The 27,949-nt window shown below is 42.5% G+C and overlaps 1 protein-coding gene across 1 annotated transcript; it reads right to left on the bottom strand.

Annotated features, from left to right (window-relative positions):
• On the bottom strand, positions 1-27,949 carry C1QTNF3 (C1q and TNF related 3). The gene is made up of 6 exons (XM_074994324.1): positions 27,788-27,949; positions 18,990-19,101; positions 14,408-14,562; positions 10,072-10,201; positions 6,190-6,289; positions 1-2,353 (listed from the first exon to the last, which is right to left on the bottom strand). The coding sequence occupies exons 1-6, from the start codon at positions 27,869-27,871 to the stop codon at positions 2,194-2,196; spliced, it is 741 nt and encodes a 246-aa protein (XP_074850425.1). The 5' UTR covers positions 27,872-27,949; the 3' UTR covers positions 1-2,193.

The raw sequence follows: 27,949 nt of genomic DNA, 5'->3' as shown, positions 1-27,949 counted from the left end.
TGTATCATGAGAATTAATGGATGTTGCCATACCTTTCATGTGCCTAATATACTTTTCCAAAAAATATGGTTTCCTTATAAGATTTTTTTTAATTTTAAGGCATACCAAATATTACCAAAATACTACTTTAAGATAAGATGGTTTTTGATTATGAAACTATTCTGGGTTTAACACTGCACTAAATACATAGACAGAACTTAATGTTACTGGATAATTATTAATTAAAATCCATATTTTTGTCAGCATTTGATGTATAACAATAAAAACCAGGAAGATCTTTTAGGTCAAGTATCAGCATATCATCCCATTAAATGATACTGTTTATGTAGACTAGGAATTAATACAAGGTTATTTAAATACAGGGGCCAGATTTCAAAAGGATTAATCTATCATACTGGTAATGATAATCACTGTCCTTTATAAAAAAGAAATATGTTTAGGATGCAGAATTTAAACTAATGCTAATCCCACTTTCTTGCTATATATTAGTGGTGCTTTACATCTGTTACAAATCACCCTTTAAGATGCTTACCCTTTCATCAATCTGAGGGAAGAGCTGGAAGATGCAGAAGATCCATGTGTTCAGACAACGGTATTAGGTTAGCTTGTTTGGTACTGCCAATTCTAACACAGGATTTCAAATAATGTAAAAAAAAAGGGGGCTAAAGTCAATTTTTATGAAGACTGTGGAATAACAAAAAGAGCCAGAGCCAGGCTCAGCAAGGCCCATTATACTGAACCAGCTAATGTTTCAGTTTATCAGCAAAATATTGTACTAATGTAGCTTACTGGTTTGCTATGCCGCAATGCCTTTCCAGAAATACTAGATCCTTAAAAAAGAACTTCCAAAAAGACTGTGAGGAAAACGGTACCTCTCCGCTGGTAAGCGGAAGGGAGGCTATTAATATGTGCACCTTTCTAAGTGTTCCATGAGGTCCCTGCTTCTTCAGCTGTCTAAGCATTCCTAACACAGAATCATAGAATCACAGGGCTGGAAGGGACCTCAGGAGGTCATCTAGTCCTGCCCCCTGCTTCAAGCAGGATCAACCCCAACTAAATCATCCCAGCCAGGACCTTGTCAAGCCAAGACATCTCTGGCAATATACTCATGTCCTGAAATCTAGTACCGTGCTGTACCAAGTTTCATAGACTGAAGGCCAGAAATCTAAGACAGGGGTTCTCAACCTTTCTCTTTCTGAGCCCTCCCTCAGCATACCATAATAACTTCCCAGCCCACCTGTGCCACAACAAACTGTTTTTCTTCATATAAAAAACAGGGCCAGAGCTAGGGAGTAGCAAGCAGGGCAATTGCCTGGAGCCTCTCACCACAGCAGGCCCTGCAAAAATAAGTTGCTCAAGCTTTTGCTTCAGCTCTGGCTGGTGGGGCTTGGAGCTCCAGGCTTCACCCCTACCCGGTGAGGCTTTCACTTTCTGCTCTGGGCCCCAGTGAACCTAACGCTGGCCCTGCTTGAGAGACTCCCTAAAGCCTGCTCATGTGTACCCCTGACTGAGACCTAACCTGACCTCCTGAAGAACCTCTACTCTTAAGCTGAGAAATCCTACCATTGCATCTTTTTTCCTGAAGTGGGTAAATACACACATACTAAAAAACCATACTACAGTCACCAAGTTCATCTTAAAAATGATCAAGTGACTATGCAATCACCTGAATCTCAAATACCTTTATTTTTCACATTTTTCTGTCTGTAAAAGTTTTTCTAATCAAACATAGGCCTGTTCGTCTAAGTTCCCACTCACCTAGAGCTGAACTGACATACTTACAGCCAATTTCCATGGAGGATGGAATAAATGAAAGAATAAAGAACAAAACAAAATCTCTCTCTCTGCAGTAAATATGGGTCAAACTGCCCAAACCTGTTTTTAAATAATTTCTTTAAAACCCTTTCTCCTCTTTTTTCCCCCATGCCTGTTTTTTGTTGGTGGGAGTGGGGATTTTTTTGGTTGCTTTTTGCTCCCCCAGTAGGAATATGGCAATGGTCCATTAGGTGCAACCTAGATGACAAGGTGCTTTAAAAAAATTTTTTTTACCCAATGTGTTCATCACCTCAGATACACAAATACCTACATGATGCCTTGGGACAAGCTTTCCAGATCCTACCAGGTTGTGATGTTATGCCATAGACCAGAAAAAAAAATCGCTAAAATTAACTGCCTAAAAGTGAACTTTTTATTTTACTTTGTTTCAAAAAGAAGGAACCCAGCAAAGGTGGAGAAGCGCTGATGGTCTCCATGGAGTGCTCCATTCCCCATTCGCAGCCAAACTTCATCTCCCTTGGCAAGCTTCAGCACTGCACTGTTTCCTGATGTGTCGGCTTTTCCTTTCGATTCATAGCTGAGAATGAATATTTTACAAACCATTAACCTATTCTTTTTGTCAATAATGATCAAATATGTCAGCTAAAAAGAAACTGCTGAGTATAGAAAACACATTGTTTTGCTCAGAATAACGTCACCTATCAGGTTGCTGCCTTAGTATTGGTTTCCTTTGATTTGACTTGAAAAGCACAGTAATTTTTTTTAAAAAAATCAAATTTGATTTACTTGTCATATTTTAAAACATATTTCACTGTATAGTTTGGCTTAAATTCTTATTTTTCCCCTGGCCCCATAATAAGGGAATTTATTATTGTTTTTTCTCTCCAACTCATTTGTTATCCCCAGTGAATTTCTTATTATGTCCTGTTTCCATGTGTCTTTTAAGCCACAAGACATTAGGAAGAGGAACTTTAAGTTTGTGTATTCCATGAGACCAAGGCTATGACTGACGTTAAATAAGAATAAAGGTAGGTAGGACGCAAAGGCACATCGGTACTGGCTAGCAAAGCATTTGCTGATTTGTAACAGCAATTCCTGCCAGTCCTGAAACACTCACTGGCTATGGTGAGTTTTGCTGACAAATCCCCAGCTATGTTGACAAAATTGGTGGAACGTCCACACACAAAATGTGTTATGTCGACAGTTTGTCGAAAAAACTCAGCACTTTTGCTGGCAGAGTTCTGCCACTCAGCCATGAAGCATAATGCTGCTGTCAACAGATTCTGTCGACCAAAAGGCTGTGTGAACACTCTGGGGTGGGACCTCATTCGACAGATAAGGAATCCAGAACAATGGGCAGCCCTGTCTGCTGTGCTTCCAGGTGCCTGTTTTGTCCAGAGACCAGCCAGGCAGTCCAGCCACTTTGTTGACAGGGCGGAATGCTCTCTTGAGTGGCTTTTGTGTGTGGCCGCACTCTGCCAACAGAAGTTTTATCAGAAAATCTCTCCTGGTAGTGACTTCCGTCAACAGAGTGTTGTAGTATAACGTAGCCACTACATGTAGCACATGGCTTTTGTAGTTAGTATCTACAAGGAGTGTCATCTTAAATGAAGATCTTAAATGAAGCCAAGGATCATACTGATCCTCATGCTCATTGAGAGGCATAGGTGTGGATGACATTAAAGGAGTTATGTATATTTTAAAGACTAAATCAAGACAGAAAAGCAGTCCAGTAGCACTTTAAAGACTAACAAAATAATTTATTAGGTGGTGAGCTTTCATGGGATAGATCCACTTCTTCAGACCATAGCCATACCAGAACAATCTGGTTCTGGTATGGCTGTGGTCTGAAGAAGTGGGTCTACCCCACAAAAGCTCACCACCTAATAAATTATTTTGTTAGTCTTTAAAGTGCTACTGGACTGGTTTTTTGTTTTGATAGTATATAGACTAACACAGCTTTCTCTCTGTTCCTAAATCAAGACAGGGTTGAAAATGGTGTTGAGTCAGACTGAGGAAGTTTATTCCATTGTCTTACTGTTGGATATGTAATTAAGCATTGCAAGTCAACACCTTGGAAGCCAAACCTGCACATGGAGTAAACAGGAGGGTGGGATGGTATTGGTAGTGATCTAGTCTCTGGGGGGAAATGAACCTTGAAGAACATAATCAGAATGTATTCAAGGTGAATTTTGGGGTTCATTCTCTAAGGAAAGCCTTGGAAGAGAAGGGGAGGTTCATGAGTGCTTGGATCCTCGTTTGACTGAAAAGCAACTAGTTCTGAAAACGACCGAATCCTGGGAGGAAAATCCATTTCATTACATAGGAAAGACAACAAGTGGGGAGTGTAGATCCAGGTTTACATTTTATGTTTTTGCTTTATATACAACTTTCTCTGCACTATCATTGCTCACTCCCTCTTAAATCTTGGCCTTTGATAATAAACTTATGACCACAAACAATGTATTGCTGTCAATGTACTTATGTCTCAGCGCTGATGTGTTCTAATGGCGCTGATCTTTAGCTGAATTAGACAAACTGGTGGGTGCATTGTTTCTTTTGGGACAGCTTACTGGCAATTCCTGTGAGTATCCAGTGGTCAAGGGCTGTACACTGCAAGGGAAAGAGGGCTCATGGATTGGGGTGCATTTATTGTTTATACGCAAGAGAACACAAGGGCTGACAGAGCCCTGAGGAGATTGTTTGGGCTGTTAACTACCTGGCAGTGTTTACAAGCTGCCCTTCAGTTTAGCACAAGGAAATCGTCTTTGTGGGACATAGGAGATGGTAAGTTGACTCTGAACCCTGGATACCCCTGGGAGGCACCACAAAAGGATCCACACATACAACTATTTACAAATTCTTACGATGAATAAGTGACTGGCTTCAAAGTTGGTCCTTTTGGATACTGCCAAGGGCTTCTGATTCCTGATGAAAAGTAAAGACTTCAAAATATTTTTAGCTGAGATAAATTCACTGCCATGTGTGAGAGTGCCCCATTAATAGCACCCTAGTCACTGAGGTTGCCAGAACGGTGGACAGAACATAGGCTTAATTAAAGCCAATTACTCAGTTTCTGTTGAGGATCACTGACCCTTGGGAGGCAACTGGCTCAGTAATTGGGAGGACATGAGGGTGAAGAGAATGCTGCATGGAAGTGTCCTCCTTCTATAAGCCTGTGATATGCTCTGTTGTGCTTTGCAAGGGAAAAATAAATACACAGGTGATGAGAGGGCAACAAGCCAGTATTTGTTTGTAGTTCAGAGATCAAAACAGGGGCCAGGAAGTGTGGCAAACCCAGTAGTAACTGAACCACCCTGTAATATAATGACATTAAGTACAGCACTTTGCCATCTTACTAATCCATATCAGTGTAGAAGAAGCTCTCTCTCTTTATAGCATAACTTGCTTTACTGGAACAGTCAGTAAGGCTGTCATTTAGACAGTGTGTACTGTACTTTCATCAGAATCAACCTGGGGTAAATATTCTAAGCTATCACAGTATGAGACCATTAGATCCCAACCCCAAATCCAGACTGTGACCATTTAAAGCCTCTGTGTACAATAAAATGTGTCTGATCTCCTAGGAGTTTTGATTATGAAATTGTTATATTAGGGTTACCATATTTAAACTTCCAAAAAAGAGGATACCCATTTGAGGGAGTGTATCTGTATCCGTATCTACCAACTCTTGTTGTATTAATCTACAATATAAACTATAACACATTAATACAATGTGAGTTGGTAGGTGCTGATACAGATACACTCCCTCTCAGAGGTGTCCTCTCTCTTGAAAGTTCAACTATTTCAGGTGGAAATACCTTGGAGAAAGGGCTTGTCTGAAACAGGGAAGCACCCATCAATGAAATAAAGCAAGCAGCTGTTTGCAGGGTGACATATAAACATGAGAATCAAGACACATAGAGAAAGTTTTGGGCAGGAGAGAAGAGAATGCTTTTGTAGCAGGGATGTGTAGTGTAAATTGGGGTCCAGCCAAAGTTAGAGAAAACTAGCTGACCCATAGCGGGAAAAAGGACAGAGAATCTGAGCTTCTGAAGAGGGATGGTAAAGGACCCTGCCAAGACCAAAGAACTTGCCATTGTTAGAGAGGACCTGAGGGCAGGGCAATGAATACAAATGTGCTCGGTTTTGCCCATACTCCTAAGTAAAGAGCTCTGGTGTTTAGAATCTGTGTAAAGTTTAGCTGTGTGTCTGTTTGCTTTCACTAGGGGGTGCCCCTGAAAAGTATATAAGCACCCAGATAAGAAAGCAAGCCTTGAATATTGGGTCTGTCCACATAAAACTGGCACACCTGGTCACCCTAGTTTCACACTACCACATCTGCTCCAAATGTGCAGTAAGAACTAATATCCAAACACATCTGTCTACCATGGTGACAATCTCTCAACTTACCTATATAAGCTGAAAACCGTATTGCCATTGTGCATGAGGTATACATAAACCTCCTCCACGTCCTCATGTTTCATCATGCTGAAGGTAAAGAAATACACCCCTGAAAAAGATACCATATATAACATGCACGTGTGTTTTATACAGGTAGGTAGTAATAAGATATATTCCACAGGTGTGTTTGTTAGAAAAGAGAGGAGGTTTTGCCAGGTCTAGGCCAATCAGTGAACTGATTGGGGAATTTTCCCTTTGACTTCATCCAGACCTAGATTTGATTCAGTCATCTGACTCTGCACTGAGTGCAGGCATCACTGAAGTCAAGTTCCGAGAAATGAATTTACTTGCAAGCGACAGAGCTTTCCCTCCCCCCACTGAGAAGGAAATTCTCTTCCTTTTCTTACTTCCTTGTTCCTCTCAACTTCAGCAATTTGAAGGCAGTGGCAAAATGACCCAATATAATTTCAAATTCCTCATCCTACCCCATCAGAAATAAATTCCAGAATCACTACAATCAATTGATAATCATTCCCATATTCTTGTGATTTGCATGGGCGGTCTCCTGCTATCCCAAAAGCCAAATTGGAAAAGACAGAGCATGCCCAGGTTATGGAGAAGTTAAAAGCCAAACTTGGAGTCATGGGACTGCAGTCCAAGCCATCACAGAAGAAGCAAGAGCAGCAGTCCCCTAGAAATCCAGAGTGTAACTATTCTGGTATGTATCAGAGAGGTTTGAAAGGAGTTGTCACAGAAAGATTCTGAGAATAGGATGGATGCAGAAGGTCAGCAATGAGGAATTATATAGAAAGATAGAGCCAAAAGAGAACCTGCTGCAGAAGGTTATAAAATGGAAGCTACAACTACCTGGGCATATTTGCAGAATGAACAAAAAATCAAGACCCTAGCATTCAGCATAATGGATGGTTCAAACAGGAGAGGCAGACCCCACAGAGAATGGGTAGATGATATAGTAGACTGATGCTGAGCTAGTCTACAGAAACTAAGCCACTCCACACTGGACAGGGAAAGATGGAAGGAAATAGTGAGAAGAGGCATCAGACACCAATGGGCGCTGAGCCTACAGTTATTGATGATGATGATGATGATGATGATGATCAGAGAGGTAGCCGTATTAGTTTGTATCTTCAAAAACAACAAGAAGTCCCGTGGCACCTTATAAACTAACTGATATTTTGGAGCATAAGCTTTCGTGGGCCCACAAAACCTTATGCTGCAAAATATCTGTTAGTCTATAAGATGCCACAGGACTTCTTGTTATTCTGGTATGGCTCTGATTGTAACACATGGGGTATTTTGTTAGTCTTTAAAGTGCTACTGGACTGCTTTTTGTTTTCATAGCATACAGACTAGCACGGTTTTCTCTCTGTTACTATAACAAGGTGTCGGGCCTCGCCCTCAGCTGGCATTGGCCTTCTGACAGGAAGAAAAGTACTAGGAACAGACTGCAAAAGTTGCCACCTCATTTTCACTTCTTCACACAAACAAGCTGAGTAGTAACAGAGAGGTAGCCGTGCTAGTCTATATACTATCAAAACAAAAAAGCAGTCACGTAGCACTTTAAAGACTAGCAAAATAATTTATTAGGTGAGCTTTCGTGGGACAGACCCACTTCTTCAGACCATAGCCAGACCAGAACAGACTCAATATTTAAGGCATAGAACAAGTTGAGGACTTCCTTATGTTTATTGTTTCAGCAGCAGTAAGCACCTCAGACAATGAATGAGAATTGCCAAGGGACATGGATTCTGTCAGTAAAATACAGGCTGGCTGCTGCTTTAACAATAATAGCACCATTCGGCTTACAGAACCAAGGAGGCAAAGTGTTAGCTTTCTGTACCAGACAGGCAGACTCAATATCCCCAGGAGTGAGGGAACCAAATTCCCCTCCTTTCATTCCCTTCACTCCCCATCCTTCCCCACTGCCTCTTCTCCCCACCTCCTCACCTGCGCCTTCATTTCTCCTACCCCCAGCTCCCTACCCAGCTCCAGTGCAGGCACAAACAAGAAGGAAGGCTCAGGTCTCAGCACACAGAAGGGGAAAACAACAGGCAGTAGGACCCAGACAGCAGGCTGCTTTCCACAGCTCACAGATCAGCAACCTTTCCGAGGCAGAGTGCCGAAATGTGACCTGTTGACCTTCCACTGAGTGCTGGTGATACTTTTTAAAGTCCCTAATAGTCCTACTTACAACAGCTTAATTAATAAATCAATAAAGATGCAGAGCTTTGCCATTTAGGTGGTAGTTGGTAGCAATAGCTGGTCTTTTGTTAATCCACAGACGGTAGGAATGCCAGACTCCCAGAATCATTATGCGGGACGGCAGCCCCCAGTGGGAACCCCAGCCTGGGTAGAACATTTCCCTGACAAGTCCTGCCGCCCCGCATTTACACAATAATGTCTGGCAGGACATTTTTGCATAAAATGTGGGACATGGGACTTATCAGGAGAATTCAGGACTGTCCCACAGCATGCAGGACATCTGGAACCCCTAACAGGTGGTATGGCTTTGAGCAAGCTCCTGGCTACATGGGGGAGGAGCAGCAGGGCTGAGCTCCTGCTTCGTGTGCCAATTAAAATTGGTTCATGTGCCATTCTTGGCATGCTTGCCGGGGTTCTTGACCCAAGCTCAACCAATTCAGAGAAGCTCTTCATTTGAAAGGCGAGCTGTGTATGTTCCATGCAGGTTCCAGGGCAGGCAGCTGAGGAGGCTCTCTACCACTCATTCTTCCCCACCACCGCAGAACCTGCTTAAGCCATAACAAAAACATCAGAGACATGGAACTAGCAGGGGTTTCTGCAGCACTTGCGTGGGAAGGCAGAACCTCCCCTTTGCCTTAAGGACCAGCCACCCATGCTGCAAACACCTGTTGCAGCTCTGGAAGAGTAAAGAAATTTTACTGTGAGTGAAAATGTTATTTGTGCCCACTCTGCAGTAGAGTTAAAGCTGCACAATTTGCATGCGTAGACCAGGCCTCAGGGCAAACAAAAACCAGTAATTGAGAGAGCATTCATCCGAAAAATGCTCATTCCATGTCAGGGTGAGCTCCTTGCCAGGACAATGCACTAAAATAGCAGTGTCCAATTAGAATTCAAAGATTGCCACCCTTGTGGTTGTCATCCTTCCATATTCACCACAGTCCCCCCCCGCAAATAAATGCACTCCCCCTTCTGCAGAACCAGGCACTCCCACATTCACCAGAACCCCCAGGCCTGCTGGAGCCAGGACTACCAGGGCTGTCAAAGCCACTGGGGCCACCAGAGTCAGAGCCACCAGGCCTGCCGGAGAGGCCAGAACCACCACCGTCACTGCTGCCACACACTTCTCCCACCAAACACCAAGGCCCATTTTGGAGCGGGCAGATGGCACTCCCACAGATGGCTCTAGGATCAGCCACATTTAAAGGCTCCAAGAGCCGCATGAGGCTCCCGTCAGAATAGCCACACCACAGTTTCCTGTTTACCATATGTGGTGATTGGTGAATGTATTAGACACCATGGGACTAAAATTTGCATTCCAGCACCTATTCTATACTTGTTCTGCAGATAAAAGAACATCTCCAGTCTCTGTGACTACAAGACTTTCTCTGTGTATAAACTTCAACATCATGGTTTAAAACTCACCTCAAGATTTTAATAACATTGAAGACAGATGGTCTTATCTGAAAAATTACTACTTAAAGTTTCCTTGTCCTTGTCTTGAGCTGCTAATGTCCCCAAACTGAGGCAAAGACAGGAGTTCTTGGAGCTAAATTCTAGTCCTACTGTAGCCAATAGCTAAACTTCCTTTAATTTTATTGAGACAAGATTTTTTTTTAATCAAAATATGATTGACAGAAAATTACACTACTTTGCTCTATAAATACTCACCATTCACCGGGGCACCAAATCTACCAGTCATCACATCAAAGAAATTTCCAACGTTGGTTTCAACACTACTGAAGATTATCCCACTGTTCTGATTGCTGAAATGAGTTGCCATAGAAGCCATGAATGCGATCTATAAAAATATACTTCTTATTTAACCAGTGGTTAATGAGCAGGTAAAGGACAAATATATAAATATTATCTATAGGCTTTGTTCTGCTGACATGCAGTATATTTATTTTCGTTACAGAGATCTTTTAGGGTCTGATCCAACTGCCACTAAACTCCAGTCACAAAACCCCTACTAAATAATTTCAGGAGGGCTAGACTCCTCAACTTCAGTGAAACTATTTGTGTGTGTGTATATAAAGTTAAGCACTTTATGGCTACGTCTACACGTGAAGCCTACATCGAAGTAGCCTATTTCGATGTGGCGACATCGAAATAGGCTATTTCGATGAATAACGTCTACACGGCCTCCAGGGCTGGCAACGTCAATGTTCAACATCGACGTTGCGCAGCACCACATCGAAATAGGCGCAGCGAGGGAACGTCTACACGCCACAGTAGCACACATCAAAATAAGGGTGCCAGACACAGCTGCAGACAGGGTCACAGGGCGGACTCAACAGCCAGCCGCTCCCTTAAAGGGCCCCTCCCAGACACACTTGCACTAAACAGCACAAGATCCACAGAGCCGACAACGAGTTGCAGACCCTGTGCATGCAGCATGAATCCCCCGCTGCAGCAGCAACAGCCAGAAGCCCTGGGCTAAGGGCTGCTGCACACGGTGACCATACAGCCCCGCACGGGCTGGAGAGACAGCGTCTCTCAACCCCCCAGCTGATGGCTGCCATGGAGGACCCCACAATTTCGACGTTGCGGGACGTGGATCGTCTACACGGTCCCTACTTCGACGTTGAACGTCGAAGTAGGGCGCTATTCCGATCCCCTCATGAGGTTAGCGACTTCGACGTCTCGCCGCCTAACGTCGAAGTTAACTTCGAAATAGCTCCCGACGCGTGTAGCCGCGACAGGTGCTATTTCGAAGTTAGTGCCGCTACTTCGAAGTAGCATGCACGTGTAGACACAGCTTATATGAGCAACTGTTAGCTGGTTAGGACCTCAGGTTTAGCTCTCACTTTAAGGCTTAGAATGATACTATAGAAAATGTATAAAGTAATGTACGGTATTTTAGTACAAAAGTATAACATTGGCTTGAGTAGGTTCACAAATCCATTTAATTCAGTTTCTGCTTTTAACTCAATGTTAATGTAAATGAGACTCAGTAAACCGCATACATGTTATTGTGTCTTTTCAACTACCAGTCAGAAATGGCTTAAACAATTTTGAGTTTATGTGATTAAGGCCTCTCAAGCTGCAATGTCTGAGATTCAACATTCTAGTCCCCTACCACCTGCACCAACTTCCTTTGTCCTGCCAGCTCCCACTGCTGGGATGAAAATACTGAGATGAAATGAAGCAAAGAGAAACATTAGACTGGCCAGCCAAAAAAACTTCTTTCCAGTGAGATGTACTGGGCTCTGGCAGAATGTTCCATGGGAAGTGGTGGCTCTTCCCACTTCAGATATTTCATTTTACACTGAACAAGATACTAGGAAATGTCCTGTGGAAAATCATTTTGCTTTGGCAGGGAAATGAGCCATCTCTCGGTTTCCATGATATCAAAGCAAGGGGGTACAATAGACCGAGCATAGGACTGAGGGTCAGGAGACCTGGTTTCAGAAGACAAACTTGCTAGGCAAGACACTTAACTTCTGTGTCTGTTTCAGTGAAGTGTTTTGGGACATATAAGAAAAGTCCTAAGTATTTATTACTGGCCTTGAGTCTCACAGGAATGCTTGGGATCTTGGCTGAACTAGCACCTGAAAATATACCCCTTCAGAATCAAAAAATCAAAACCATCGGAGTAGGTTGAGATCCAGTGACTGAAATCCTAAGTCCCTACTGGAAATTCAAAGAGGTTCAGTTTGGGCTGACCTCTTTCTCTACATACATGTGTTAGACTGGAAAGCTGGTGAAATTCAACTCAGTTAAGTTAATATTTTGATGTAAAGGAGTTTACAGAGACGATTTTATGCAATGGACTAAGTTTTGTCCAAATGTCATTTGAAGTGCCAATCAACTCTAATCTGTTCTTTGGAGACAACCAGAAAAACGAAAAATAATAGCTTGTCTCATTTGTCTCATTTCAACATAGAGGATCTGAAAAAATGGTTTCATTCTCTCTGACAATAGTCCTGGGTTTAAAACATTACACAAGGGAATATTTCCCTTCTTTTCCTACCCCTCCAACATTTCAAAGCATAGTCTAGCTTTATAAACTGTAGCCTATATTTGGGTGATACTTTTAAAGCAAAACTGCTTGTTACAAGCAATAAGGAAATTCTGCATAAAAAGGTAACAACATGATATTCAAACATTCAGCAATGTTTTCAATTAAAACCAGAACAGATACACTGGTAACAGTTCTGACAGAAAAATTCTAAGTTCGAAAAATACCTATAAGGAAAATAATTAACAAACATGTTTTTCAAGTCATTCGACCGTAAAATTCCTCCTAACTGATCTTAATAAATATTCTCCAGCTAGCTTGCTGTATTACAAATGCAAATTAGTTTGGAAACATTTTCAAACTACATTTTATTCAGTACAAGAACTCTGTCTTGGTTCAACATTATGACTGGGAATTTAATTGCACCTAATATCAGCAAATTAAAAGTTATTGCCAGCACACTGCACATATGAAACAATTTTTACTGGTGTTTTTGCTGTTTATGTCTTTTACAATATTTGCATGCATGTAGTTATGTCCATTGTGGAACCATAACTTTAACCCAAATATTAAATTAAAGATGGGCCTAAATATTAAGCTGGTAAATTCAGCTAACTACATTTTTCCCAAAAGTTAAAGAAAGTTTGGGCGTAGGGTTCCTTTTGTATATTTTGTTTAGTCCCTTCGGTGATGCACAGTTTGTGAGGGCATTTGCTGCAGTAAACAGGGTTGGTGATACCAGATCATAAAGCTAATGCATGCTCTTGAGGCACGTAGGCCTAGATTTTTAAAGAAATGTAGGTATTGCTTGTCTTGACACTGCAGGGCCTATGTGATTTAGACAGGTATGTCCAATTTTTAGAAGTGACATGTTCTTAGGCTCCCAAGTCTCATTGATTTTCAAACAGGCTCAGGGCTAGTCTAGAAGGTGAGTTAGTGATCAGCAAGCTGGAGTTTAAATCCACAGTGACCAGGGTGCTGACCTGTGTGCTGTCCACTAACTACATGTGTGGAGAAAAATACCAGAAAGGTACCTGTGTTAATCTTTATCTGCAAAAACAACAAGAAGTCCTGTGGTACATTATAGGCTAATAGGGCATAAGCTTAAGCTCTGTTTGCCCACAACAGCTTATGCTCCAAAAAAATCTGTTAGTCTATAAGGCACCACAGGACTTCTCGTTGTTTTTACATGCGTGGACTGCGCACGAAAAGTTTACTAGTGCTCTTTGATCAACTCCAGAAAGACATCAGTGTACACTAGAGAACTTTTTGTGTGCAGCAGCAGAGTACCCACAGACAATTAGTACATGGCATGCTGGTGAACTCCAACTTCCACGTGCCAACTCTCTCTCTCCACACACACACGCACACATACACAAATACACACACTTTCAGGCCCCTAATACATTTTTTTAAAATAAATGTCATCATCTAAGTCATTTAGGGCCAATTTTAGGACTATTTAGGTGCCTAAAGAGGCAGATAGATGCTCAGTGGGATTTTCAAAAGTGCCAGGATGCTTTTGATAATCACATTAGAGGCATAACTGCATCTTTAGGCATTTAAGTACCTTTAAATATCTGTCCCTCATGCCTTGAAACACTGACTGGAGCAGACACTTAAATAACTAAAAGCCTGGGCCATTTTGCCCCTTTTTTATTTTTTTAACGTTAACCAGACAGTACACAAAGAAATATGCCATCTGTGTTAATAAAAATGTGATTGTGTCATTTACTGTTCATTTATCATGTGCACATTACTTGAAAACTGGTATTAAACAGTGAGAGGGGTTTATCCTCTGTCCAAAAACATTTCTCTGTTTGTTTTCTACCATAAAGATAGATCATGCTCTGGCAACAGGATCACTCTGGCAATACTTGCAGGGCATATTTCTTAATAAATGACACACACTGTGCATATCAGACCACACTTCTTGCTGTTCAATTACGTGCGGGTTTGATCTGTAACTGGGTTATGCTAATTGGATGCTGTCTTTGAGAGGGCAGAACTATACCGTAAGACACGATGCTAAAGGCTTTCTACCTGAAGCTCTGGGGGAATCCCAGGGTAACCCTTCTCTCCTTTTGGTCCATGTTGTCCACGATCTCCCCTGGGTCCCATGTCTCCTTTGTCTCCTTTGTCGCCTTTTGCTCCTTCCTTGCCAGGGGCTCCGTTATTTCCATTGTTCCCATGATTTCCTGTCAATAATCAAAGTTTTCTGGTCAATTCAAATAATCTCCCTCTCTTTCCTTCTATACTGTAATCATGTCTGTGACCAGAGCTTCCCTTTCCTCTCCTGCTTTAAAACTAAACCTCTTTAATATAAATAAAACCCAAGGAATTAAAACTGTCTATGGGTTTAAACGGGTGGAGTTCAGTGTGTGTAGGATTTGGGGGGTAGTTTTTTGTGTGGCTTTTTAAAAAGAAGTGCAAATACCTTTAAGGAGTAAGGATCATGCGACCTAGTTCTGGTCTACAAGGCAGAGCCGTACACAGGAATTTCTAGCAGGGGAAGCTTTTGGGCTACAGGGGGGGTGGGAGGGAGAATGAGATCCACCATCCTCCACAGCGGGTCCTGTGCTTTTTTCCCCACCCCCCAGCTCTCCACTTGGCCCTGCCCCCTGCCAGTGCCCCACCAGCTGGCCCTCCCCCCCCCACTGCCCTCCAGCCATCCCTAGTTTGCCCTCCCACCCCCACTAGGCCCAAAGACCCTCCCCATCCCACCTCAGCTCGGCCTGTACCCCCTCCCCCCAAAGCCCTAACATCCCCACTCCTTGGCTCACAGACCAGGAGGGAGGAGAGGGTAGTCAGAACACACTGGGAGCTATGGGGGCTGTTGGGATTCTGGACACACTCACAGCCCCACAATCACGGAGACTCCCCTGCCACAGGTAATCCCCAGGTAGCAGACAGCAGGCGGCAGCCACAGGGGATTGCCTCCCCTCGGTCTTCTCCCCTCCCCACCGCACTCACCACGCAGTGCTCCATCTTGGCCTCCTGACCTGCTGAGTCCTGATTCTCCATGGGCAGCTAGGAGGTCTCCAGCTGCCCAGGCGGGCTCTGCGGAGCACTGTGCAGTGAGAGCAGGGGGGTGAGTAAGACTGCAGGGAGAGGATTCCCTGCTGCTGCTGTCTGTCGCCCAGCTCCTGCCCCTGGCCAGACTGGTCAGGGAGGGGGCCGGAGGACAGAGTGAGGAAGGGGGAGGCATTCACACCTCTCATATCTAGGGTTACCATAAATGAACTTTCAAAAAAAGAGAACACTCCAAGAGGGAGTGTAGCTGTATCAGCATTTACCAACTCACGTTGTGTTAGTGGTACTATAGACACAGGTTGGACCTCTCTAATCCAGAACACTCTTGTCCAGCAACATCCATAATCCGGCATGATTTTTCAGACGACCACTTATCATGGGTGTAGACAAGTTTCCTGTGGTCCCATAAAATTTGTTTCCAGCCACCAGTCCTGGCTCTCAGTGTTCTGTGCTGTTATTTTGCTGTAATTTACCCCAAATGTTTCCTAAGAGCCCAGTAAGCAGTAGAAGTGTTGGCATGCTGCTAGACAATACTGACCTCCCGTGGTCCAGCAAATTCACTCATCCAGCAGCGGTCAGGTCCCCTGGATGCTGGATTAGAGAAGTTCAACCTTTACTATTACACATTAATACAACAAGAGTTGGTAGATATTGGTACAGGTACACTTCCTCTTTTTTTGAAAGTTCAAATACAGTCACACCTACTCACATACCTCCTGTGGACAGGGCTATAAAATGTAGATTTCTCAGGCCATTGCTTGATTTTAGTGCTAGCTCTTAATAGCAGAGAACTGCTTGGGACTGCTGGAAAACAGAGTGTGTCAGGGCTGTTGAAAATAAAAGCCGTTTGGTAGCTGAATACACTGAGCAGTTTGGATTTGCCCTTTGAATGAAGGCTTGCTGTTTCAATGGCTTTGTATTTTACTTCAAGTAATGCTGAAAAGCAGCTTAATAGCCTTCAAATTATATCTGCATAATCAGAACTGATTGGGACAAAGCACTCTTGGGGAGTTTTTGACAGGCCCACTAATGCAGCCAATACTGTCTGTTTCAATGTGTGGGTGATTGGTTAGATTGGAAAAACCTGCTTACCTTACTTCAGGTAAGTCTAGGAAAAGACAAAGGATGCATGATGAAACTGCTGATTCACTTTCAGAATTAAAACCATCCCCCTCACACTGGCTGCAGCTGCTATTAGTAATAGCATCTTACACTTTTCAACTGACAAGAACACAAGACAAATCACCATGCCGGTGGATGAACACTTTTCACAAAGCAATCACTATTTCTCACCTCTCTGTCCTCATCCTAAAAGGAAATTTGGACATGGGCAATCTAAGCTAATGGTCACAGCAGGAGTGAGGCCAGATCAGAGATCAGGGGGTCAATATCCAAGACAGTCCAGACAGAAGTACCAACAATCAGGAGGAAGGCAGATTCAGTTTAGCAGGAGGTCAGTAGCAGGCAGTAGGAACAGGTATTGCTGGGGAGGCAGCTCTAGACAGGGGAAACCCAGGTTCATGGAGAACTTCCTTTTCCTTTATGTGTTTAAATAGAAGCCGGGGACCAATCAAGACCCTCCCCCATGTATTCCACTAATTGTATTCCCCAGGACTCAGGCCCACTGATGGGGTGGGCAAAGGGAACAATTGCCCCAGCAATTCAAAGGGACCCAGAGCACTACCCACAACCACCACCAAAGCTCCAGGCCTTGTTGAAACACCATGGAGTGCAGTGCACAGCTTCACAGGTGGCTCAGAGGGAGCATGGCCTGCCCAGGCCCACCCTCAGGTGCAGCACCAGCCTGAGGCCCCTTACCTCTGTCTCGAGCCTCCCAGCGCATGCCCACCCCTGGTGCAGTGGTCCACTCCCCATCCCAGCTGGAGGGCACTGCAGTAGTATGTTAGTGAATCACAATCTTTAGTACCATTATTCTTACCACATTGCTGTGAAGCAGGGAATTATTATTATTCCCACTCTACATAAGGGGAACTAAAACACAGAGGAGCTAAGTAATGTGCCCAAGGTCACAAAAGAAACCTGATATAATGAATGGAGACTTGAACTTAGGTCTCCCCAGTCCCACTATAGCACCCAAACAACTGGACTATATTTTCTGATTAATTAATGCATGCATCTTATAATCAAATTTCCATGGTTGTAGTTGTGTGATAACAGTGGATAAGGCTGCATGAAATACCAGCATAGGTTTATTGACTCCAACAGGGATTGTAACAGCACTGAGGCTGATCCAATATGGTCTCGTCAGACAGATCCAACCCCTGCAGAAGCCAAATGGTCAAATTTAGTGCTAATGCCATGCAAGCACTTCCACCTAGCTATTGATCCAGTCTGTAAACCAGCACAGAATTTGGCCAAGTTTCAGGTTTCACATTGGATGAGGGCAGAAAGAGGTCCATACTGCAAAATAGAATCTGGTGCATTTGTAATATATTGACTGTGTATGGGGAGAGGGATGTAATGCAAATCATTGTACCATTTTCTAAGCTGCCAAATACTTACGGCTTTGTTTTCTCTAAATAAAAAGTTGTGGTTTTGTATGACAAGCCTCACCAAGACTTTTCCCCTATGTCCCTAGAGTTACACAGGATTTAGATAGAGTAAAGGATTCATGGCTGATGCACATAATAAATCTTATTTACAAGAGGCTAGTGCCAAAATATTGCAAAGTAATATTTTTTTTTCTTAACGTGCTTGCCAACCAAAGTTGCTTATTTAAACAGACTTCACTGTTACTGGAAATTGCTACCATCAGAATATCAACAGCCAACTCAAAGAAATATTTATTAGGGATCCCAGAACCAGAGTTACTGTCAGCAATGTGTAAAAAGAGACAGAATGAATGAGAGTAGTGCATGAGTAATAAAAAAGAAAACAGGCCAGGCTGTTGAGGCATGCTCCCCAGACTGTGAGACACTTCTAGAAGTGCCACAGCTCTGTTATAAATAATTTTCAAATGAATGAAAGTAATTGATAAGTCAAACCTAAACCCACTGTCTAATCAACTTTTCCACTTCTATGTATCTCCTACTCTTTTCATACCCACACACATACAAACACAGACCAAATTCTTCTCATTACTGGAGTGCTGTTTTATGCACAAGAGAAGTCATACTCTGTCAAATTTCTCTTTACTTTAAATTAAGAACAACAGAAATCAAGGTAAGTTTTCTATGAGAGAGCACAGTGTGCCATATCTGAGGCAGAAATGTCTTTTGTCTTGGAAATTTACAAATCATCATTTGCAAAACAAACAAAAAAAGCAATATCCATTGCAGGATACATCCATTAATTTCAGTGGACATTTCATAGAATGAGAGCAAAATCTGGCCTATGAACTATGAGAAACATCATATTCATTAGGAATGGATACATTATAAATTAATTTTATTAGCAATTGGTTTTTATTATATTGGAACCTGACTCCACGTGTCCAGTCAGGTTAAGGAAAAGATTGGATCTAGATCCAAATCCATATCCAAACTCTGCTACTTGCTTGGGTCAGTCTCTGCTTTTCACAGATCACAAGCTTCAGTTACACCGCAGAAATCTATTGCAGTCACATTTTTACCTGGCATCCCAGCAGGCCCTGGAGATCCTGGTGGCCCCTGATAACCTCGAAATCCAAATTCTCCACGGCAGCAGCTACTGCAGTCTGGATGTTGAGGTCCACTTTGAGGGGGCTGAGTGCAAAAACATAGGTTTTAAATAAACCATTCATAGAGTTTATTTGTTATGTATACATATGGATCCTGGAAGCAGGGTCTCTACTATAGCCCCCTGTTTGTACATGCTCACGAGCTTTCTGAACATTTCTCCTTTGGGACTGAAATTTTCCATGCCTGGTCTCTCCCTAATGAGGTTGGCTTTGAAAATTTTAAAATTGTTTTTGAATTATAACATAATTTTATATTGGTTTAATCATTCGAAAACATATTCTTAATAAGATCAAGGAAGTAAAATAACAGTAGAACTCTTAAACTTGGTCTCCAGCAATGTATTTTGCTGTACAGTATGTAGGCAAACCACAGTGCCTGCATGAATTCTCATAGGCATCAGGGGCTCTTGGTGCCAGCATGCTAGCCTGCAGGAACTGCAGAATCAGGGCCTCAAGTTTCAACGTGAAGAACTTACTCTACTAAATCTGAAGCAATATGAGGCTGCATTGTCAAAACAATACACGAAAATTGCACATTCCAATTCATGCATGAAAAGTGGATGTGCAAAGCTAAATAAGGAGCTACAAGTATGTGAGTCAGGCACATACAAGAGTACTCAAGTGCATATCAAAATCTAAAACCCATCTAGAAAGATAACACTTGGGGCACTTTGTTATACCACGTGTGTGGTGATAGAAATCTTACACAATACATTACTTATAGGATGAGTGCGATGATATAGCCACAAAAACACACTTAGCAAGAGTTATATACATCAACATTTACTGCACAAGAAAGTGGATCACACCATATATTTATATAGTGCTTTTCATCCCAAAGGAATCACAATTCATTTTATGCATACATAAGTGGCTTCACATTCACAGACTGGTAGATTTCATAACTGCAAGGGGTACTCATGTAAATATTCATATTGATTCGCTAAAATTACAAACATTGTGAGGACGAGTGTGTCGAAGTTGAACTCCTCTTTTTTCTCTCAGGCAAATAAGCCCAAAATTTGCAATCCACAACATGAAAGAATAGCAGCCCTCAAAAAGAGAAAAAGCTGGCAATCCCCATTAACATGTTACCTTGATGTTCCAAATAGTGCAAAACTCATTTCTAATCTCAAGTCACAAATGCGCTGCTCGTCTATCAGAATTTTTTTAAAAAATTGCTTCAAACAGACTAATCCTCTATCGGAAAAGTAACGAATGCTCCATGAGGCAACACGAAGACATTTCATCTTGTTACTAAGGTGACAAATGATAAAAATTTGGTTCCGTGGACTTATGTTACCAGAAATCTTACTTTTTCCTATATGGTTGATTGCCTATTAGTTCTTGTTAGTATTTAGATGAGTGATCAAGAAGGATAAAGCAGGTATTTCAGGAAATGCTACTGTGATAAGAGGAACTCTTCTTTTTGATGCAATCTAGATCAAACCCTTAGCATTGAGGCAGGGGGCAAGGTGCTGTCTGATACATGAACCTGAAGACCTTCTGACCACATGAGGTCATTTAAGATTCCACCACCTTTTTTACAAGACTAGCAGTGTGAGAGGCAGTATCCACCATTCAGGTGGATGCTCTGCAGTCTGTTCACCTAAATCAGGGGTCAGCAACCCTCTGCATGTGTGCCAAAAGCGGCACAAGAAGCAGGAGCTCAGCCCCACTCATCCTCCCCCATGCAGCCGGGAGCTTGTCAAAGTCAAGCTGCTCGTGGATTAATGTAAGGCCAGCTCATGCTACCAATCACCACCTAAACAGTAAGGTTCTGCATCTTATTTATTAGTGAAGCTGTTGAAAGTAGGACTATTAGTGACTTTTCAAAGTATCACCAGCACTCAGACAGCACATAGAGGTCAAGAGGTCAAATTTCGGCACTCTGCCTCAGAAAGGTTGTAACAGCAACAAAGGGTCCTGTGGCACCTTATAGACTAACAGAAAAGTTTTGAGCATGAGCTTTCGTGAGTGCAGGCTCACTTCATCAGATGCTGGTCATGGAAATCTGAAGGGCCAGGTATAAATAAGCCAGAGCAAGGCTGGGGATAACAAGGTTAGCTCAGTCAGAAGCCCCACCTTTCCTGACTGAGCTAACCTTGTTATCCCCAGCCTTGCTCTGGCTTATTTAGACCTGGCCCGGCAGATTTCCATGACCAGCATCTGATGAAGTGAGTCTGTGCTCACGAAAGCTCATGCTCAAAATTTTTCTGTTAGTCTATAAGGTGCCACAGGACCCTTCATTGCTGTTGCAGATCCAGACTAACACGGCTACCCCTCCGGTACTCAGAAAGGTTGCTGACCCTCAGAGAATCACAGAATCATAGGGCTGGAAGGGACCTCAGGAGGTCATCTAGTCCAGCCCCCTGCTTCAAGTAGGATCAACCCCTACTAAGTCATCCCAGCCAGGACCTTGTCCAGCCGGGACTTAAAAACCTCAAGGGATGGAGAATCCACCACCTCTCTAGGCAACGCATTCCAATGTTTCACCACCTGCCTGGTGAAGACGTTTTTCCTAATATCTAACCTACACCTTTCCCTCTTCAACTTCTGACCATTACTCCTCGTTCTGCCATCTGACACCACTGAGAACAATTTCTCACCCTCCTCTTTAGAGCTCCCCTTCAGGAAGCTGAAGGCTGCTATGAAATCACCTCTAAGTCTTCTCTTCTGTAAACTAAACAAGCCCAAATCCCTCAGCCTGTCCTCATAGGTCTTGTGCTCCAGACTTTTAATCATTTTTGTTGCCCTTCGCTGAACCTGCTCTAACAAATCCACATCCTTTTTATACTGGGGGGCCCAAAACTGGACACAATATTCAAGATTTGGCCTCACCAGTGCTGAATAAAGAGGAATAACTACTTCCCTAGATCTGCTTGAAATGCTCCTCTTAATGAACCCCAGTATGCCATTAGCTTTCTTGGCTACAAGGGCACACTGTTTACTCATATCCAGCCTTTCATCCACCATAACACCTCGGTCCCTTTCCATTGTACTGCTGCTGAGACAGTCGGTCCCCAGCCTGTAACAATGTTTGGGATTCTTCTGCCCCAGGTGCAGAACTCTACACTTCTCCTTATTGAACCACATCAGATTTCTTTTGGCCCAGTCCTCCAATTTATCCAGGTCCCTCTGGATTCTCGCTCTACCCTCCAACGTATCTACCTCTCCCCCTAGTTTTGTGTCATCTGCAAACTTGCTGAGGGTGCAACCCAGTCCCTCATCCAGGTCATTAATAAAGATGTTGAATAACACCGGCCCCAGAGCCGAGCCTTGCGACACTCCGCTTGAAACAGACCGCCATCCAGATACTGAGCCATTGACCACTACCCGTTGGGCCTGACCATCAAGCCAGCTTTCTATCCATCTTATAGTCCAAGGATCCAATCCATATTTCCTTAACTTATGGATAAGAACGTTGTGGGAGATCGTACCGAAAGCCTTGCTGAAGTCAAGGTATATCACATCCACTGACTTCCTCATGTCCACAGAGCTTGTTACGTCATCAAAGAAGCTGATCAGATTGGTGAGGCAGGACTTGCCCCTGGTGAATCCATGTTGGCTACTTTTGATCACTTTCCCCTCTTCCAAGTGCTTCAAAATGGATTCCTTGAGGATTCCCTCCATTATTTTCCCAGGGATTGAGGTAAGGCTGATGCGTCTATAGTTCCCTGGATTGTCCTTCTTTCCTTTTTTAAAGATGGGCACTACATTTGCCTTCTTCCAGTCACCCGGTATCTCCCCCGATCTCCAAGAGTCTTCAAGGATAATGGCCAAAGGTTCAGCAATGACCTCTGCCAATTCCCTCAGTACCCTGGGGTGCATTAAATCCAGACCCATGGACTTGTGCACATCTAGTTTTTCTAGATAGCTCAGAAATTGTTCCTTCCCCACAGATGGCTGCCCTCCACCTTCCCATACTGCATCATCTAGGACCATCATTGGGAAGTTGACTTTGTCTGTGAAGACTGAGGCAAAAAAAGCATTGAGTTCTTCAGCTTTTCCTGCATCATCTGTCACTAAGTTACTTCCCTCATCCAGTAATGGTCCCACACCTTCTCCAATAACCCATTTATTGTTCACGTGCCTGTAGAAACCCTTCTTGTTACTCTTCACATCCCTTGCCAGGTGCAGTTCCAATTGTGCTTTCGCTTTCCCGATTACTGCCCGGCATTCTCGAGCCGTATGTTTATACTCCTCCTTAGTCAACCCTGACCTAAATTTTCGTGGCAGTTTCACCTGGACATGATATTTTTCACTTTCTGTCACCACTTACATACAGGTGTGCAGGGCTGAACTACTACTTTGTCCATGCTAGAGGTAGTCGCATTTAAAAAGTGTAAAAGGTGATTTCTCTATAGATAAATCCAACTTCCTGAGCCATATAGAATTACAGCTGTATGTTTCCAGTTTCCATTCGACAGACTCGCTGCTGACTCATTTGCTAATTCGAGTATCATTTTAATCAATAGGACAAAAATATGCAAATTCCCTGAGAAAGACAAGGCATGATAGAAAAGAGGGTAAAGGAAGCAGGATTGGAGGGAAAAAGGGACTGGTGTGACTAACATCTGTCATATTTTCAGCACTTCATCAGAGCCTCATGTCTTAGGACAGAAGTAGAGAGGAGAAGCTGAGTGGAAAGGAATAAGGAGAAAAATATGGTGTACTGATAGCTGTTAAAATTGCAAGATGTTTTTTTAAATGCAGCCTGGGGGTTCATGACTCTTCTTACAAGCAAAGGGCTCTGTAGGGAAGTGTGTGACCTTGGCCGAGCTTTAAGAAAGATGGCAGATTGCTGAGCATCTCATGCACCACAATTATTAACTCTCAGAGAATTCAACAGGATAGTATATTTAAAAAGAGCCAAACCCCACTATCCTGAGTTACAAATTGTCCCATTGACTTCAGCAGAGTTCTTTGGCAAGTTCTGATCTAAGATTTGCCCGATTGGACTTAACAATCTTTTGACATAGGAGTGAAAAATTGTATTCATATTCAGTGCTCCAAGACAAAGAATTTTCAGGTTAGGTTTTCTTAATCTGAATAAGCTCAGAGTGCCATGAAGATGGGTATATTTTAAAGTAAAATTTGGGAATTTGAAACTTAAATGTGAATGAAGAATAATGTAAAGCTACTTTCTCTAACCTTTGAAATGGGATCTGAAGATTTGTTTAGGCCCCATCTGTCAAAGTCCTTATACATTTTATGGCATGGCAAACCTGAACAAGAACTGAATTTAGAAGCTTGCGACAATCACATGTCACACAGATTTCCTGGGACAGACAGGAGATTGGAATGAAGATATTTTTTAGTTTTCTGAATGTTGAATTTTCTTATAGTAACAGCTTGGAAGTCGAGCCATTTAGGAGGCAGCTCTTAACACTAGAATGTCAATAAAATTCCTCTAATTCACACCTGTGGAACCACCATCCCTGGCAAGAGGGACATTTTTCCATTTCCTGCTGGTTTCTTTAAGATTTTGTTTTACTTTGTCCAAAACGACAAGTTAAATAAATACCTCTACCATGGGTTCTGTTCTGACTAAGAAGGGGGCAAACTGGGATACATGAGTAGGGCCAGGACAACATTCCTCCGCCTCCCTCTTGTAGCCAGAGGTGTCTCCACAGCTCCCGCCATCTGCCCCCTCTCTTCTGGGTCACTTGGGAGCCCCGTATAGTCTTTCTCAAGGGAATCATCAGCTTTTCTCTTTAAAAAAGGGCTCTGCAGTCCCAAGTAATTCAAAAGAATCCTCAGTGCCACACACACAACATCCATCATCACAACCCCTCAAGCCTATATCAAAATCCAGTGCCCCTGCTGACAACATAGTGTTTATTCTTCCTAGCAGAAGTGTAGCCTTCTGGGGCTGCCTTCCTTCCTCTTGCAGCACCTGCTCTGTTCTGAGAGGGAAGGCAGCACATATGTGCCTCTCCGTCTGAAACCTCCTCCTGACTGGCAAGGAGAGAGAAGAGCCCTGCCCCACTGTGTGCAACAGGGATCCTGATGCCAAGCTCCTGAAGTAAGAGACTTGGGATCTCTTCAGTCCACTGCAAATCCCCCAGGACCACCTCTTCTCCTCAATTTTTAGCCAGTTCCTAAACTTGTGCTCACTGCCCCCCATCAACGTGAGGGGGGTCTTCTGCCCTCTCCTTAAGAGCCTGCACACCGCAGTACAAAGGGCAAGGAAGGCCTTCCTGTTCCTTCTACAGTCCGCCCATCTGGTATCGGCCACCAAAAACACAAGCAAAAAGTCAGTATGTCATGGATCACCTCAAATACATCAAACAGGACACAAAAGAAGATGGTACAGTATCTACATTTGTTCTAGACATACTGTCAGCTATAGGGTTTGAGAAAAATCATGCTACAAAGCTCATCTGTTAGCAGCAGTATGGAAAATTCAGCACAGCTTCTTCTCTCTGGCCCCTCTTTGCTGCCTCACGACTTCTTAGATAGCTGGGAAGAATTCTCCTGGCCATGGTCATTGCACAAAACAGCTGCAGTCATGGGGGCATTCTAGGGGAAAGATATCCCCAAAGCATATGCAGCTACAGGGATTCTCAGCTGTTGCAGGTGGCAAACAGCTCAAAGGAAAACAGCTGCTGGCTGTTCTTGTTTCCAGTGAGGATCAGATAGATCATTGGAGCAGCCCAAAATCGGGTGAATGAAAAAGCAAATTATTCTCCTCCACGTATGAACGCATCAGCTCTAGTAATGGAAACGACCCATTAAATCAGCTGTTCCATTCTAGATTGCCCCTAGTGTACGTTTGCTAGTTTTCCTTCTAGTTTTAAGTGAGCCAAGAATTGGGATTGCATCATTTCCCACAGGCGATTATTTCCCAGACATGGGAATGGTGAATGTAAATGACCCACAATCAAGTCAGCTCTGTGCCAATTGGCTGAGTCCCTCAAACTCAGTGAGTAGTTTCATTACTGTAAGTGTAAAGATCACATAAATACTTGGCACTACATTCTATCTTTGAATACATATGTAGCCCCCAATGACCACAATAGTACTTTATATCAGAGAGCTGAAGCTGGCCTCTGTGTTAATTATAATAAATCTGCATTAAATAATATATTATAGAAATAAATTAAAAAGCAATGCTTAAAGCTCTTGGGCTAGAGGAGAATCTTTTTTAAGTATTAGCAGTATAGGATCTATCATATTCAGTTACATAGTATTCCATCCAGTAGCAGGAAGTGGAACTCAAAAACACTAACTAGCTGGCACATGATAATATACCCTCACTGATTATACTGTTAATGTGAGGAAGTTCAATTTAGGTAAAATTAAATCTATTTCCCCTATTTTGCTTGGAGAACAGAAGTTCTATAACAAAGAAAATGTATATGCTATGCAAAATAACTATTGATCTGTTGGAAATGTTGGATCTTTGGACTCCTCGTCATGTGTTCCCATATCTCAATCCGCTTCAGTTTTTTAAGCCCATCACAATCACCTAAAATCAAAACTCATCTCTACTTGCCACAAAACAATTATTATCCATCCAACATCTGCCTCCTTCAGCTTTTGAGAGTTCAGAACGCACTGTTGAGACTGAAAAAATTATAGCATATTGTCAACTGAAAATTGTAAAGACTCAATCATTTGTATTCAGTGGGGATTTTGTTGCTGACTATAAAATATAACATACACCCAAACTTCCCGTCCCGAGCAGATGTAAAACTTTCCACTTTGTTCACTGCTCAATAAAACTTCATCTTATCCCCTTACTTTAAAAAAAATCTGGATTGCAGTGTTTTACATATGACCAGATGAGGTAATTTTCCCTTTGCTGGGACCTAATGACTAGAATATATAAAATGCTATGTAAAACACATAAGAGATCTCTAATAAAAAGTAAATTCTACAGTCAATTTAGGAAGCAATACAAAATATAAAAGATAAAGTTCAGCAAATAGACATATAGCATATTATATCCTACCTACTTAGATCTTAAATGCAGTATTACTGCCAGGATTTAAAAACAACACTGAATCCAACATAAAGGCCAACCGTTGCAAATATTTGCTAGTACATTGAATGATTTTCTCACACTCAAAAGGAAATATTTCTTCTCCACATACATTTCATGTAAGTTGGGATTTTTTTTTCTCCTCATTGAACCTTATCCCTTAGAAAAGTATCTTTACCAATATCATATTTTTGTTTTGCATGCAAACAATGTTATAAATAAATTATAAAATCTTGGTCTGGTAGAAAAAATATTTTGCTGTAATTGAGAAACTGTTTCTCACCATGTCAGGTTGCATAGGCTCAAAGTTTCACCAGAACTGTGGGCTGCTGGCTATGTTCTCATTTCCCCCACACCACTGCTGGCTCTACCAGTCCAACAAAAGATTCTGTGAAGCAACCCAGTAGCATACAGACCAATAAGCAGCATTAATAAATATCTTTTGTTAAATGTATCATTTATAATCTTAGAAAAACTCTGATTTCATAGTTATCTTTAGAAGATTAATTCAGAGTACCTGGACTCTGTCTGAGGTAGTCTGTGCTACATCATCTACCTCTGGTCTCTGGGCTTTTTGGTCTGTAGAAGTGCTATTATCAAAAGTCGACTCTCTAAGATGACTCCGCTGTCTCAATATTTCCCTGCTGCTGGAACCTTTTTGGCCAGTCTGGTGGTGACTTTGCAATACTTTGGCCACCGCTTTATTAGATCTTCTGCTCACCTCCATGTATTCATCTTGACACAGGCAAAAGGGAATTAAAAACAAAGCCAGCAGATGCCAGGCGATGAAATCCTTCACTGCCATGTTATTCAAAATAACTTCTCAAGAGTCCAGAAAATATTTCTTAGAAGGAAAAGCCCATGTACTGCATCAGTAGCTATG

The sequence above is a fragment of the Carettochelys insculpta genome, chromosome 5 (genome assembly GCF_033958435.1).
Source record: "Carettochelys insculpta isolate YL-2023 chromosome 5, ASM3395843v1, whole genome shotgun sequence".
Classification (NCBI taxonomy): Eukaryota; Metazoa; Chordata; order Testudines; family Carettochelyidae; genus Carettochelys; species Carettochelys insculpta.
The sequence above is the reverse complement of the archived record's forward strand: the minus strand, read 5'-3'. Positions and strand labels throughout refer to the sequence as shown.